Source organism: Antechinus flavipes, chromosome 2 (assembly GCF_016432865.1).
Source record: "Antechinus flavipes isolate AdamAnt ecotype Samford, QLD, Australia chromosome 2, AdamAnt_v2, whole genome shotgun sequence".
NCBI classification, from domain to species: Eukaryota; Metazoa; Chordata; class Mammalia; order Dasyuromorphia; family Dasyuridae; genus Antechinus; species Antechinus flavipes.
This window is the reverse complement of record NC_067399.1, coordinates 254,007,216-254,024,478: the sequence shown is the minus strand read 5'-3', so window position 1 is coordinate 254,024,478 and position 17,263 is coordinate 254,007,216. Positions and strand designations below refer to the sequence as shown.

General features: G+C 38.7%; 1 protein-coding gene across 1 annotated transcript in view; it reads right to left on the bottom strand.

Annotated features, from left to right (window-relative positions):
• The window catches only part of COL9A3 (collagen type IX alpha 3 chain), a 55,757-nt gene that overhangs the window by 31,442 nt on the left and 7,052 nt on the right, over window positions 1-17,263 (bottom strand). Inside the window, exons 5-11 of the mRNA XM_051976717.1 lie at window positions 16,461-16,514; window positions 13,058-13,093; window positions 11,305-11,328; window positions 9,726-9,779; window positions 7,810-7,863; window positions 6,631-6,672; window positions 1,286-1,342 (exon numbers count right to left, since the gene is read on the bottom strand). Of these exons, the coding sequence (XP_051832677.1) occupies window positions 1,286-1,342; window positions 6,631-6,672; window positions 7,810-7,863; window positions 9,726-9,779; window positions 11,305-11,328; window positions 13,058-13,093; window positions 16,461-16,514 (321 nt within the window). The remainder of the gene's footprint in view (window positions 1-1,285; window positions 1,343-6,630; window positions 6,673-7,809; window positions 7,864-9,725; window positions 9,780-11,304; window positions 11,329-13,057; window positions 13,094-16,460; window positions 16,515-17,263) is intronic.

Sequence of the window (17,263 nt, the reverse complement as noted above, 5' to 3'; positions counted from 1 at the left end):
AAAACTGTTTTGAAAATAGTTGTTGCAACAATACTATATGAGGATGTATTCTGATGGAAGTGGATTTCTTCAATAAAGAGATCTAATTCAGTTCCAATTGATCAATGATGGACAGAAGCAGCTACACCCACAGAAGGAACACTGGGAAATGAATGTGGACTACTTGCATTTCTGTTTTTCTTCCTGGGTTATTTTTACCTTCTGAATCCAATTCTCCCTGTGCAACAAGAAAACTGTTCGGTTCTGCACACGTACATTGAATCTAGGATAGACTATAACCTATTTAACATGTATAAAATTGCTTGCCATCTAGGGGAGGGGGTGGAGGGAGGGAAGGGAAAAATCGGAACAGAAGTGAGTGCAAATGTTGTAAAAAAAAATTACCCATGCATATGTATTGTCAATAAAAAGTTATAATTAAAAAAAAATTCCCCAAACAAGAAAAAAAAAAAAAAAAGAAAGCAAATAGTTGTTCCTTGTGAAAGGGAGGAGGGAGAACTGTACTCATACAGAAAACTAGTTACATTTCAACCTCAAAATCTCCTCATACTTTGTTCTTGTCAAATGGCAGTAAACCAGAAGCTTCCATTTGTCAGATTCAACACTCCAATTAAATAGACATTTCTATAGCACCTACATTGTGCAAGGCACTGAATTGCACTGGGTATCTTTTTTGGGAGGCAACATTATATTGCTGCTGGTGGGGTCTGAACCTGTGCTTTTAATAGTATTTGGGGAGTCCCAATATGACAACTATTTCCATTAATGCAAGTCAACATTTGATCTGTAATAGAATTATAACTGAAAGGTTAAGTATCTCATCTAGGATCACATAATGTTTTATGTTCACATTTCATACAAACTAAACAACATTCCAGACAAATAGATCTTAAACCCAGGTCTTTCTGACCACAAAATTAACTCTCTACTGACTGGGGATACAAAAGAAACAGATAGACAGATAGATAGAGGCAGACAGGAAGAGGAGAGGGAGAGAGAAGAAAAGAAGAGAGAGGGAGGAAAGGAGAAAAGAAGGAAGGAAGGAAGAAAAAAGAAAAGAACAAGATAAAAGAAAAAAGAAGGAATGAAAAATCCCTACCCTCTAAACGCTAATATTATCTTGGATGACTATATCCCACTATTATAAACACTGGAAGTCTGAATGGGACAGATTTACAAGGATGCAATGACTTCCCAACATTAACTCTTTAAGGTTAAATCCCGCTTCATAGTCACATTGGTAACACTCAGTAATTGTATTTCTTATTTTTAGCTATGGGCTTACCTTGAATCCTGGCATTCCTGGGGGTCCAGGTGGTCCAGGTGGGCAGATAGCAGGACACTACAAGAGAACAAGAGTTCTAAGATCAGAAATATTTCATCACAACCCACTTGACTACAAAAAGATATAGAAGCAAATTTGAGTCTTGGAGCTCAAGGGCAAAGCCAAGATGGTTTCAAAAGACAGGGATTCACTTGAGCTCTTTCCCAAATTCCTTTGAACAACTTTAAATAATCCCTCAAAACAATTCTAGAGCAGCAAAACCCACAAAAGGACCAGATAAAACAATTTTCCAGCCCAAGACAACTTAGAAGGTTGGCAGGAAAAATCTGTTGCACCTAGGTGAGAATGAAGCTCAGTTCAGTAAAGGCCACTTATCAGCAAACCACTAGTAGGCTCTGGGGGGCTATTGAATCAGAGTTCCAGTGGTGTTTCTGAACCTCACAGCATATACATGGTAAGGGGGTCACATAATGGGTTAGTAGGAGATTACATGAGCTCCTGTACATGGGGGATAGGACTATATTGCATTGCCCATACTTGGATTTGGGTTACAGTCCTGAATCTCAGTACCAAAGCAAGGAGCATTAGTATACCAGAACTTGTGGTTACAGGAGGGCTGGGATCCTGCTTGTGATTCCAGGATAGAAAAGAGTGCTTACAGTCACTCACAGACCAGAACACAGACCAGGACACTAGTAAACACATTTCTTCCTAGATCATACCACCTTGGAAAAACCAAAAACCAGAATTATCTCTAAAACTGGCTTCACAAAAAACTTGAAACATGTGATAGCACACCCTCTACTCTAGAAACAGAGCCCTACTTTAGCATAGAGTTAAAAGTCCAAAAAAAGACTGGAAAAAATCATAGAAAAGTATCCTGACTACAGAAACTTACTATGGTGAGAGGAAAGACCAAAACACAAACTCAGAAAAAGACAACAAAGTCAAAATCACTACATCAAAAGCCTCAAAAAAAAAAAAATACAACTTGGTTTCAAGACCATGGAAAAATTCAAAAAGGACTTTTAAAATCAAATAAGATAGGTGGAGGAAAAATTGAGGAGAGGAATTAGATTCAAGAAAATCATGAAAAAAGTTAATAGCTTGGTAAAGAAAGTATCTCCCCCCCCCAAAATGCTAAAGAAAACAACACCTTAAAAAACAAAATTGGTCAAATGGTAAAAGAGAAACAAAAGTCCAATGAAGAAAAAAATGCCTTAAAAAGTAGAATTGGCCAAATGGGGGAAAAGGTACAAAAGGTACAAAACTTTACTGAGGAAAAGAATTCCTTAAAAAGTAGAATTGCATTCTGGAGAGCAATTTGGAACTATGCTCAAAAAGTTATCAAACTGTGCATGCCCTTTGATCCAGCAGTGTTTCTACTGGGCTTATACCCCAAAGAGATACTAAAGAAAGGAAAGGGACCTGTATGTGCCAAAATGTTTGTGGCAGCCCTGTTTGTAGTGGCTAGAAGCTGGAAAATGAAAGGATGCCCATCAATTGGAGAATGGTTGAGTAAATTGTGGTATATGAATGTTATGGAATATTATTGTTCTGTAAGGAATGACCAGCAGGGTGAATACAGAGAGGATTGGTGAGACTTACATGAACTGATGCTGAGTGAAATGAGCAGAACCAGGAGATCATTATATACCTCAACAATGATACTGTTTGAGGATGTATTTTGATGGAAGTGGACCTCTTTGATAAAGAGAGCCTTAATTGATCAAAGATGGACAGAAACAGCTACACCCAGAGAAAGAACACTGGGAAATGAATATAAACTGCTTGCATTTTTGTTTTTCTTCCCGGGTTATTTATACCTTCTGAATTCAATTCTCCCTGTGCAACAAGAAAACTGTTCGGTTCTGCACACATATATTGTATCTAGGATATACTGCAACCCATTCAACATGTAAAGGACTCTTGCCATCTGGGGGAAGGGGTGGAGGGAGGGAGGGGAAAAATCGGAACAGAAGTGAATACAAGGGATAATGCTGTAAAAAATTACCCTGGCATGTGTTCTATCAATAAAAAGTTTTAAAAAATAATAAATAAATAAATAAAATAAAATAAATAAATAAATAAATAAAAAGTAGAATTGCCCAAATGGAAAAGGAAGTATTAAAGCTCAATAAAAAAATAATTTCTTAAAAATTATAGTTGAGCAAGTGCTATGACTTCATGAAGCATATAATAACAAATATCAAAACAATAAAACAAAATCAAAAGAATGAAAATGTGAACTATCTTACTGGAAAAACAATTTATTTGGAAAATAAATTCAGGAGAGATAATTTATGAATTATTGATCTACCTGAAAATCATGATCAACTAATTAGCCTAGACAATCATCTTTTAAGAAATTCTCAAGGAAAACTGCACTGATATTCTAGAACCAGAGGATAAAATAGAAATTGAAAAAATCTACTAATCACCTCTTAAAAGAGATTACAAAATGAAAATTCCCAGGAATATTATATTCAAATTTCAGAACTCTCAGAGGTCAAGGAAAAAATAGTATAAGCAGCCAAAATGAAATTCAAATATCATGGAGCCACAGTTAAGATTATAAAGGAAACCACTGCACAAAGGCTACTTCCAAGATGAATAAACAAATGGATAGATGAATCAATGAAAAACAGTTACTAAATGATTACTATATGCCAAGCACTGAGTAAACATGGAGCAATTGGATTAAAAAGCTAGATAATCTCTGCTCTTAAGGAGTTTACATTTTAAAGGGGGAAGCAACACTTTATAGAGAATGATGAGTGTCACAGTGTAGTGAGTGCAGCAATAGAAGAATTATTTGATATACCTTGTCCAGAGGTAATTATAGTGTTGATTTGAATACAGAAGTCTGACTTTCCACCAAGGAGGGAGAGGGAGAACAAACATTTATTTGTGCCAAGAACTGTACTAAGCATTTTACAAACAGTATTTCATTTGATTCTCATAAAAATCATATAAAGTAAGTACTATTATTATCTTTTTACAACTGGGGAAACTGAGGCAGACAGAAGTTAAAAGACTTGCCCAGGTCACACACCTAGTAAGTGAATTTATAATTAAACTCAGGTCTTTCTGAGTGTAGGCTCTGTGCTCTATTAACTGTCACCTAGCTGCCCTGATGACTAGTCAAGTTCCAGACCCAACAACGACAAAAAATGGGAGCAAATCCAAGATAACCAATGGGCTCAAATCACTGACCATTAACTGAAACCCACAGAAAATTGGTTAGATAGAGAAATGGATTGATTTTTATAACTTGTCCTTCATTTTTTCTCTGATTGTCTTTGGTGGTATATATGGATAGATCCCACTTTAAGCCCATTATTTGAACACCTAATTCTCAAGATAAATTAGAGCACAGCTAATCATTATTTGCTTTACAAAAGAATTTCTCAACTCACCAAGCAACTTCTGGTTCTAGAAAATGAATACTACTCTTCACATTTAACACATGACATGAGAGGAATGGTGGTATAAAGTTCATGTCCCCCTAAATTTTTCAGGACACATAAAGGTCCATAACAACTTTCCTTCAAAGACTCTCTAACTCATCTCTATTTTTCAAAGGAGTAAAACTGAGGTTTCAAGAGGGTAAGAGAATATTCCAAAACACACAAATTACTATGAAAGCAAGAATAGAAATCCCATATACTATGATATATTTAACACGTATAGGACTGCTTGCCTATGGCAAGGTGAAGGGGGAGGGGGTGAAGGGAGGGAGGGGAAAAATCGAAACAGAAGTGAGTGCAAGGGATAATGTTGTAAAAAATTACCCTGGCATGGGTTCTGTCAATAAAAAGTTATTTTAAAAAAAAGAATAGAAATCCCAATACCCAGCCTCATAGCTTTCTGACAATAATAGCTCAAATTTCTTTCACACTTAAAATTTTTAAAAGTCCTCCTCTAACAATGACATTAAGTAGATATGGTATATTCTATGGTCAACCAGCAAATATCACAAGACTTGTTCTTGTTTTATAGATTGGGGAACTGAAGCAACTGTGTATTATAGAAGACAGAGCACTGGGCCCGGGATCAGGAGAATCTGAGTTCAAATCTAGTCTCATAGTGTGATACTGGGCAAGTTACTTGACCTCTGTTTCTAAATTGTAAAATGGGGATAATAGAAGCACCTAACTACTAGGTTGTTGTAAGTATGAAAGGAGATAGTTGCAAAGTGCTTAGCACAGTGCCTGGCACATGGTAGGTGCTTATTAAATATTTATTCCTTCCACTCCTCCCCTACATGGAAGGTAGCAAGCATCATAGTAGAACTGAGGTCTTCTGATTTCCAAATCCAGTACTAGCTGCCTTTCCTACCACAGGTGACTATTACAATAACCTTTAAGCTAGCCTGCCTCTTTTTTTTCTTTAGTGTGAAGCATACAGGATAAATATGAGTCCAAAGGAGAGGCCTGCAGAGAGAAACTATAAAGTTCTCAAATAAGATGAACTCAGTTCTGCAACCAAAAGGCTGGCTGCATTTCTTTAAAAAAGTGAAATCGACATAGTTTATTTTTGGCTCTCAAAAATGAGGGAAAAAAAACCACCCTCCCAAAATGCTTTTAAAAATACACAGAAGTGAGGTGGTAACAGATATTGTCATAAATAGCAATGCTGCCAATTGAGTCTTTTTAAAGAGAAGCTGGAAATAGTTTGCAGTGGGGGTGGGGATAAATGAAGCCATATTTCTGCTATTGGCACAAGCCAACAAACTGATCATAGGCTCATACTTTGAACTGAAAAGAACCACTAAGACCATCTACCGTGGCCTGCAACCCAAACCAGATTAAAGTGCCACGGGGGAATCACTGACAAAATAATGTACAAGAATATAAATAATGTTAATATGTGGTTTTCTGAGTCAATATGCGGCCTACAAGGATGATTGTGTATTGTTTAGTGGCCCATTTTATTTGAATGACTTTTGATACCATTGATCTAGTCCAAGCCTTCTGGATAGGTCCCAAAACCCATACTAGTAAAAGGCAATCCTATAGGACAGCCAAAGATTAAACAGATTTAATCTAACCTTACAAATTAAATTTCAGCCCACCTTTCTCCCTATGTGTGAGCTAGAGAATGTTTAAATACAACATTTTATATTTTTTTCTTAATATATTATTATTCCAGGTGAGTAACTTTTTACAAGAAATATTCAACATAGTCCTACAAACATGGCAAATCATCTTTAGTAAACATGACAGTTTCAGCTCTCTCCTTTTTCCAGAGGCCTCAAAGCATTTTAGAACTACCTGTGGTTTCAGAGGACTGAATAACTAAGCTCAAGTCAACCCTTTTAGAAAACAAAGTAAAAATCTTACCTGAAGATCGCCAGCACCATCAGGAAGAACCCCCGGGTGTCCCTGGAATCAAAAATGTTTTAGTACTTCAGCTGAAGCATTTAGATCCTTCCCTTTTTGCCTCACTTTCCATTTCCACTAGAGACTGACCTGAGGAATCTGAATTATCCTCAATATTGCTTTGTTAATTTGCTTCTGCCTTGGGGAGTATTACCAACTCCCCAATCAGAAATACCAATCTCTTCTACTCACTGATTTGCTGTCACTAATAGAGGGCCCACTACAGTGGGCCCACTGCAATGAGTCCACAGTATCTAATCAGAGAGAAAATAGAAACAAACAGGGCATCTCTGAATGGAGTACCTTCTACTCTTGCAAGTCTAGTCTCTAGGTACCCACGGTTAATTGTGGCACCAGAAAATAAGCACACGCTTGTCAGCCCAAGTTTACAAAGCTGTCTTACTGAGGGGAATAGTGACATAGTAACTCAATTGATTGCCAGAAGTTTCCTCTAGAGCAGAAGGTCTTACCTTGGGATCCATGAAATTGCTTTTATATATAAATGTGTGTGTGTGTGTGTGTGTGTATGTGTGTGTGTGTGTGTGTGTGTGTGTAAATGTGTTTCAATTTAATTTGTTTTCTTTTAGGCATTTAAAAACATTCTAAGAAGGAGTTAATAACTCTTTCTCATTTGCAGATGAGGTAAACAAAATCCAGCTCATGCTGGACAAATCAGAGCCAACCTGGTAAAGGCAAAAGATAGCATGTTTTCCTGTAGTCAATTGGATATATGACCTCAGGATTCCAACCTGTAAATCCTTCCTTAGAGGAAGCAAGATGAGTGGTCTAAACTCCTGGACACAGCTCTGTGTGTTGACTTATAGCAAGTATTCGATAAATATTGTATGAATGAATAAAGGAAGGAAGGAGACAGGCCTGGCTGAATTGGGAGACATCTCATTTCAGCCACCACAGATAATCCCTTTGTTTCAGGTCCTATCTTCTTCTAGGAATAATCTTTTTTTCTTTCTTTCCCGGAGCTTTAATACTCTGTTTTAACTAGGAGTTTGGGCTTAGAAGAAAGATCTGGATCCATTCCCATATTAACCTTTTCTTCTGTCCATCTCTTTCTTAAACCTTCCATTCTTGACTCTGAAATCCCTAGTCTTTCTTTTCACTCAAATCTGTGGTAGTACTTACGGGAGGTCCTGGGGGACCTGGAGGACCAGGCAGGCCTGGGAGTCCAGATGGTCCCTACAAAAAGAAAGAACCATGGTTCAGAAAAGGCTACAATCGTCACTCTGAGGTTCAGAAAAACAAGCAATGATGAAAGTTCCCTCTAATAATGACCCTAATGCAGCTTTCCCTAGTCTTTGTCCTTATACCAAGAGCAAATTGATATAGCTCCTGAGAAATCTCCCTCCCAACTTGAGTATCTGTCTCACTCTCAATTCAGAGTTTGGGATGGTATTTCTGATGTAATATAGCTTCTAGGGGAGACTGCAATGATTTTAAGGTTCCCTGACCTTAGGGTGCTTCTGTTCTAACAATAAGTCAGTGATTCTAAATCTTTTGGCTTTGGAATCTGATCCTGAGGCCCTCTGATCTAAGAGTGTTATTGTTCTGTCAATGATAATAAAAGAATGCTGGCCTAGGAATATAATCATATTTCTTTCCTTAGACTTTAGGGAAGATATATTAGTGATCCTTAGACTATTGTCCTAACAAGCTATTTGTCAATGATTTCAAGTCTTCTTGCCTTAGAATAGTCCCACAAACATTACTGTCAGTTGGTCAGTGGTAACCAAATTCTTGAGACCACTCTTTGGTTCTACCTCTAGGCCATAAAATTAGCATACCAATGGCATGAATGAGATAAATTTGTCTCCTTGCTTCTTTCTTTGCCAAATTCTCTTGGAATTTAGACTGCTTCAATTGGCATTACAATCACAATAAACTTTGCCCCTTAACTTGGAGATGGGTTCAAGTCTGCAAATTCTTTTGAGCCACCTCTAACACCAATCTGTGACCCAAATCTTTGGGGTCCTTTCCCAACCTCAGCATTTCTGCTCTGCTATTTATTTCCTGGAGTTGTGTCCATATCCACACAGCTGTCAAACTATTAGCAATACACAGATAAGGGAATAAATTTGTGCCACTCTCTGTACTGGAAATGATGAGAGGAGCCCTGAAACTCTCCCTCTCTCTGACTTTGGGGGGAAAGCTTGGGAAACTCCCTCAGAGAAGCTCTCCCCTGAGAGATCTGCCCCAGGGAATCAAGATAAGTAGTTTCATTCTGTTGTCTAGGTGGGACTGGTTGAGTCCAGGACAACTCCTACTTAGCCAAAGCTGGAGAGTGAGATTTCTATCCAACTCTATTGAGTCCGAAATTAGCCCAGGGACACTCATTCAATTCCAGGATTTTCTGTTCTGATTTCAACTCAAACTGCTCCCAGCCCCACCTAGAGCTGCCCATAAACCAAGCTTCCTCTAGCCCAATCCCTTGCAGAGGGCCTAATCATGCCAGGGAACCTCTCTCTTCCCTTGGCATAACTTTGACCCTCTGCCCACTGAAAAGACATCCTCTTTTCAGCATTAATCTCTTTATCTCTCTTACTTATTTCCCTAACAGGACTCTATCTAACTCTCTGTTGGGATTTCTCTGCTAAAGCTTTACTTGTCTGTCAGTACTTGCCACTAAGAAAGTCAGTCTGCAAAAGCTAACTTCTCAGTTCTAATAATAAACTTCTTTTGCCAGTTTAACTTTTCGGGTTCGAAAATTCATTTCTGAAGGACCTGCACCAACCAGAAGGAGGTTCCCAAAACTTCCTGCCCTGCGCTGAACCTCATCATTTTCAGTCCAACCCAGCCAGACACCGACATCGTGAATAATGAGGAACTACAGGGTTTCTGATGATACATGTGTGGATTGGTAGCATCTTTTCTGGTCCCCTAAAATAGGGACCATGTTGTGAGTACATATGAATATGAATATATATGTTTATGCATGTATATGTATGAAATGGATAGCCTGTGAATATTTATTGTTATGGTACAGAGATGCTAGTTTAACCCAAAAATTTCAACATAGTTTTAGCATTGAGGTAGTAACTCACAGGGGGTCCACGGACTCCATTTCCTCCTGGGAGGCCACTCAGTCCAGCCTCACCCTAGAGAAAGAAAAAAGCAAATATATCAAAGACTTGCTTCTTTCAGCTCTAATCTTCTGTTTGTTATTGGGAATCAGTGGAACATGATTACAGATCCTATTCTGAAGCTGTATCAAGGAAACTATGAATGAATAATAAAAAATAAACAAAAATAAAATTAAGTACTTACTAATGTGCCAAACACTGTGTTAAGCACTGAAAAGACAGAAAAACTAAATAAGGAGCTCACACTGTAATTAAGGGAGCACATAAAATAAAGTTCAGCAGACAAGCAGATAAAAAAGCCTGGAAATCCCAAGGGTGTTGCCTTGGAGCAGCTGGAAAGACCTAGAGATCTATAGGCCACATCAGCAGTCAGATGACTGCAGGTTATAATTCTGGAAAATTCCATCTTTTAAGAAGGAATGAGATTATTGATGACCATCAAGTTCTGTAAGCAGTAAGCATCCTAGGCAAAGGAGTAGGGGAGAGAGAAGAGAGAGAGGAGTCTTCTCCACTACCAATGGTGATGATTTTTCTCTCAAAGGATTTAAGTGGGTTCTAAAACAGTCAGACGTGAGATAGGAAAAAGGGAAAATAATAAAGTTTCCCCAAGGGTGACGGTTGTTGTTGTTTTTGGTTTATCTGTGGATTGGATTTAAATGGGGCAGAGATGCAAAAAGCAGTCTGCCTCACTCTGTTAGAATTACTTAAGTTGAGTGACAAATAAAAAATCAAGCAACTGGTGATTGCCCCAGTATATAAATGGTAGCCTTGAATTTTATAAATTGAGGTATTTCTGATGTCTCAGTTTGTCTGAGGACACATTCATATAGTGACTAAAAGCAAAAATTAAGAGTTGAGACAAAAAACAATTTGCTATTTCAAAGTTATCATTTTGGAAGAGGAAGATCTTTTGAGTTTCTGGCCAGAACAGAAAACAATTGCTATTCTTACTCATTCTAAAACATCAAAACCTAAATAATGAGCCACAGAAGCCTGAGTTGGGGTTATTATTGCCATTCGTTGAAAGCCAAGTGATTTGGGCTTAAAAGCCTGCAAAGTAGCTCCAACTAAAACATCATGGACTTTTAAAAAACCTGTCTTTTCAGAGCTACATTTCAAGAAATCAACAATGAAAACTGTGCAAGACAAAAAGTAAATAGTTCCAGCTTTTTTGGAAATAAATTAACAAATTATTTATTTATAACTTGTTTATTTGTTTATTCATTCATTTTGATTGTTCTGCTCAGAGACATCAGATCAGATGGAAGCTGTCTATAGGCTAAAGGTCTTTGGACTTCTGCAAAAAAGATATCAATTTAGTTCCCATTCTGGCTCTATTTGGAGTGGGAGCTGAACTGAATAAATTCTAATAGCTAGTTCCAGGCCTTTGTCACTGAAAGATTTAACTGGTTACCTTAATGTAGGAATTTGGGGATTTTGGTTAATCTTTACTGGTCGTTTGATTTATAGCACTAGAATATGGGATGAGAGGAGGGGTCATCAAGAATATAAACAAATTTTCTGGGTCATTTCTACTTACTGGAGGTCCAGGAAGTCCTTTGCCCTGCAAACAGGAAATAAAAGATGGAGATTATTAAGAAAGTAAATGCTGAAGCCCTGTTTGTAGTGGCTAGAAACTGGAAAATGAATGGATGCCCATCAATTGGAGAATGGCTGGGTAAATTGTGGTATATGAATGTTATGGAATATTATTGCTCTGTAAGAAATGACCAGCAGGATGAATACAGAGAGGCTTGGAGAGACCTACATGGACTGATGCTAAGTGAGATGAGCAGAACCAGGAGATCATTATACACTTCGACAACGATATTGTATGAGGATGTATTCTGATGGAAGTGGATTTCTCTGACAAAGAGACTTAACTGAGTTTCATTGGATAAATGATGGACAGAAACAGCTACACCCAAAGAAGGAATACTGGAAAATGAATGTGAACTATTTGCATTTTTGATTTTCTTCCCGAGTTATTTTTACCTTCTGAATCCAATTCTCCCTGTGCAGCGGGAGAACTGTTCGGTTCTGCAAATACGTATTGTATCTAGGATATACTGCAACATATTTAACATATATAGGACTGCTTGCCATCTTGGGGGGGGGGGAGGAGGGAGGGAGGGGAAAAAACGAAACATAAGTGATTGCAAGGGATAATGTTGTGTAAAAATTATCCTGGCATGGATTCTGTCAATACAAAGTTATTATTAAATAAAATTAAATTTAAAAAAAAAAAAAGAAAAGAAAGTAAATGTTGAAAGGTAAGAAAGCTATTCATCTAGCTCTCTAATAAAAATTAGAATTTGGGAAGTGATTCTAATGACTCAAGAAGAAAGGTTAGATAGTATATTCTACCAAAAGATAGAGGATAGCTCTGGTGAACTTTCCTAGGAGTACAGAACAATAGTAGGTCAAGTCCCTGTGATGAGATCCTGGGTCACTAGGTAGGAGTGGCAAAGAAAGCCTGAAGTACTGATAAGATTGCTCCTGGAAGCAAGTAGGGAAGGGTAACTAATGGGGATCAGCTCAATTTTACAGAGAAAATCCTATCTCCTAGCATCTATTAGAAAGTCAAATCAAGATGTCAAATACCTGAGATTAAATTTTCCCTATAAATCTGACTATGGGTCATGCCATTTTTGCTGAATTCCTTTTGGGCTAGCTTACTACTGGTGGGGTGTCTTTCTAATCCCTCCCCTATGCCTTATGGTATCTTGTTCCTTGTTATAGCTAACTAACTCTTTTAGGGTACTAAATCCCTTTTAGGATTTTGCCTATTAGTCAGTGGTGTACTCCTATCTCATGGGTTATTTCTCTTCTCCTAGTGAGTTCCACTGGGGAACTTGTCTTTTCCATTGATGATAGTTAACACTCTTTCTCTGGTAATGGTGCTCTCACAAATCTATTTCATATTTACCACTTCTAATACCTATTTGCCTCTTCATTTTCTCTGTAACTTCTAAATAAACCTACCTTTTGCCAAAGAGGAAGGTCATTGTGAATTTGTCACCTGATTGAACCCCAACGTTTGGTGCCAGTTGCTCTCCTCAATCTCAACATTTGGTGCCTACATCAATCTCATCATTTGATGCTGAACCCAATCTCTGAGGTCCAGCCTCTTAGGAAACTCTGTTAAGTCCAATTGGCTTGGATAGGGGTACAACTATCTCTGGGTTTTCTGCTTAATATGAACTCATTACCAAGAAGACAATACCCAATACTGCTACCAACCTTCTATCACCTCTTCCCTCAAATTCTACAGATTAGAAAGAAGTACTTACTCCCAGCCCAGGAGGTCCTGGAGGTCCAAGACTACCCTGTAAAATGAAAATATTAGATGGTGATAAAATTTCCTTAAATGGAAAGGTTAGAGGGGCAGAAACAGGGAAAACTCATCTCTTTCACTCTTCAGTCTATCTAGTTAGGTGGTATGATGAATGGAGTGCTGAACCTGGAAATCAGGAAGATTTGGGTTCAAAGTCAACCTCATATATTTACTAGCTGTGACTTTAGGCAAATCACTTAATTGCTGTTTGCCTCAGTTTCTTTATTATTCCATAATAATAACACCTATCTCCCAGGGTGGTTGGGAGTATCAAATGAGATATTTGTAAAGCAGGTGACACAGAACCTGGGGCATAATAAGTTCTATATAAATGCTAATTCCTTTCCCTATTCCTGTGACTGAGATATACATATCACATCCAGAGCATTATTTTTTGTTTTCTAAAGAACTTTCACATCCATAATTCATTTGGTTCTCACAGCTGCTGGGCTTCTCCATTTGACAAAAAAGAAAAACATGACCTAGAAAGATTAACTGACTTGCCCAAGATGACAAAGATGCCTTAGTGACAAAAACAAGTAAGCCTAGAATCCAGAGCATTTGAGTTCTAGACTTTTTTTTATATAGCAATTTCTCCACTCTTCAATAAAAATTGGGGTCTAGCCCTCAATTCTAGTTGTCCTAATTCCAGTTCTTCCTCATCTTGCTAAATCTGAAAGCCCAGACTATAATTTGGAGAGCAATTTGCTCTTGTAATACCTGCCCTGAATGAAAGATCCCTGTCAAAGTCATCATATATTTAGTGGTTAACTTTAACCACAAAGTTAAATAGGTAGAAATTCCAACTCTTTTGCTTCTCATAGTTGTTAACTTGGGGAAATATTTTGGCAAAAGTTAACTTCCAAACTGCTGAAAATGGAGGCCTATGGATGAGATGACCTTTGGAAGAGATGATTTTTGGATGTCCCTTCCATCCCAAGGACCCATTAGTCAGAGAGGACACAACGCAGACAGGTGACCAGGCATCATATCTTGAATGAATGAATAGATGGAAGTGGAACTTAGAAATTGTTCTCTTTTATTTATATTACTGTAAGCTAGATGGAGGCAGGAGCCAAACATTTTAATTCCCTCTCCAGTCCACAGCAGTGTTCTAAATGTGGTAGGCACTTCATAAGTGTCAGCTTATGACACTTAAATTTAAATATAAATTTAAAACCATTCACCTATTAGCAACCTGGGCTATCTCTCCTGTCTTCCCAGACAGTCCCCAGCACTGATCCTCTCTTCCAATTCCTGCCCAGAATGCAGCTCCTTCCCTCCTATTCCTGAATTTACATTTGGAATCTACCATGGAATCAGCTAAGTCCCTCTCACTGCCTATTGTCACCCTTTTGTGGTTCCAGTCTGGGTCCCCTGGCCATACAGTCCTCACCAGGACTCACTGCCACCCAGATCGTAGTGGTGAAGGACAGCAGGGCTGGGGGAGGTTAGGAAGGTAGCCTCTGAAGTGGACGGGACGAGAAGAGATTTTCATCCTGACACACATTCACTGCAAGTTACTGAGATTGAGAACTCCTGCTGTAAGCAAGGGAAATAAATCCCTGAGAAAGTCCTTGTGGGGGCAATGGAAGGAATTAAGACTTCTTTTTAAAGGAAATTAGTCTAGCTAAAGCTTCCTGACAGCCCAAGCGGGAAGGCAGGAAATAGGGCTGCTCAGCAAATAATTAGGATAGAGTTTGCTTTCTCCACTTCATGTGGGAGCCAAAGAGCAAGAGAGAAGGGGTGTGTGTACTGAGTCCCTGTGAAAAAGTACAAAGTGGGGGGCAGCTAAGTGAGGCAGTGGATAGAGCACCAGCCCTGAAGTCAGGAGGACTTGAGTGCAAATCTGACCTTAGACACTTAACACTTCCTGGCTGTGTGATCCAGAGCAAGTCATTTAACCCCAAATGCCTCAGCAAAAAAAAAAGGTACAAAGTGGTAAGCTTGGAGTATGAGTGGGGAACCTACCATGTAAAAACGAGCCAGAAGATGGGAGTCTTTGCTGACAAAAGGAAATGAGTGGATGAGTCCTACAGACATGGCGTGTGTGTGTGTGTGTGTGTGTGTGCGTGCGTGCGTGTGTGTGTGTGTGTGTGTGTGTGTAGAGGGAAATAGTAAGAATCTGGGCTTCCTGGGAAGCTCATCGGTTCCCTAGCCATGCTTGTGCCATATCCTGATCAGAACAAGTGACATGTTCTATCATGTCAACAGATCAACAGAACAAGGTGACATGAGTTCTTCCACAAATCCCTGATTCTGCTCTAAGATGGCTCTCCCAAACCTCGAATCTCTCCACAAGCCATGCAAGAAAAAGTGATTTCCTGCTTCTTCTGTGTTCCTATTTCTAAATGGGACTTTATACTCCTACACTGCCTTCACAACTCTTATTCCTAATTATGCCCTTCTGACAGCCTCTCTCCTCACCTCAACTGAAGAAGGAAGTGATTGTCTCTAGGGACTCTGTAATGACCTTCCTAGACCTTCTATCCAAATTCTTTCTCCAAATCTTACTCCTTACTTGTAACTAATCCTCCATTCCACCCATAATCCCAGGCCACTCTCCCTTCCTTCACTTGGATCATAGTGGGAGGATCTCTGGTCCAACCCTTTCATTCTATATTTGTGGAAAGATATAGGGTTACACAAGAAGTAAGTGGGATTTGAACCCAGATGCTGTGACTCCAGAGTTGGTGCTTGGTCCAAGCAAGAGTCAAGTAAAGAAAGGGTTTAAGCCAATACCACACCAAGGACATGACTTTTATACATAATGGCTATGGAGAAATGTAAGAATGTTAAGTAACTACATAGAGAGAGTATTCTAGATGGAACTTGGTTAAATCCTATCCCGAGGTATCACATCAAGTGTCTCTGGCTGACAGCTCTGTAAGGCTGTGAGGGCAAGCTATGCCTAATTTTCTACTCCTAGAGGATCTCCTTTCTACTTGCCTTGCCTTTCTCATTTTTGTTCCCTTCCTTCTTTGCCTTAGGCCTCATCAGAACTGGAGAACCTGGAGGTCATAGAGAAGGCAACCACATCTGTCCTTTCTTGCTTATCTCACAAGGTTGTTGTTAGGAAAGTGCTTTGTAAACCTTGAAGAGCTATATAAATATGTATTATAGATTTTATTACCAAAATCTGCAGCAAAATAAATGGTCCTTTAAGGACATTCCAGTATCACAGGGTCAAGGAATAGCTCAAGGCTTTTGTGGGTGATTAGGGATGAGGTTACCTCTTCTCTGCCCAGTGACTATATCCTGGGACTATTCTGTTCTCTTTACCCCTTCCCACCAAACAAACAAACAAACAAATAAAAAAAATAAATAAAGAAGGCCATTTAGACATTTTAGGAACTTACCCTTTCTCCAGGTGAGCCTTTAGGACCAGGAGGTCCATCCTGACCTGTCAGACCCTGAGGAAGAGGCAGAAAAAAGATGATTCACATGGAGAATGCTCTGGTACATAGTAGGCACCAAAGACAGTCTGCTACTTTATCATTTAAAAATGAAACACCAAAGAAACCTCCAAATAACAGAAAACAATAGTCCTGACTTTGAAAGCAAATAGATCTCAACTTTAAAGTTTTTCTGGCCAGGCTCTTCCTGACCTGTCTTAAATGGTAATGGGGGAGAGTGGAGGGGAATTTCTGTCCCTATATAAACATGCAAACTACCATACACACAAATAATTTCTTAGTTTTCTTAGACATTCTAGGAGCAGGATGAGGTACAAAGACAAATACTGCTTGTCTTTAGGGACTTACAGTTCTTTTTTTTTTTTTTTTTTTTTGGTCTAGAAATCAAGGTTATGGGCGTATTAGTGAGAAGACATTTTTTAAGATTCTTCACTTTAATATCAGTGGTGCAATGGTGCAAGGAGGAGTGGGGAGAGGGTTAGAGGGGGAAGACGAAGAGGAACAAAGAGACCTGGCTTATTCACCTATCCAAGCCCAGGATTTATTTCTAGAATGGACCTTTGAGACCTTGGTCTCGGGATAATTAAAAGTTGGCTCAGTTTTAAACTTTCTAAGGAGAGGAACATCATGGTGCTTCTTTATCCTGCCAACAATCTGCCTAGCAATCACAAATCAGTGGTTATTTGGATTTCAGCCCAAACAGTTCCCAAATCTGAAGACTTCCTGTAACTTGGCCCCAGTTTTTT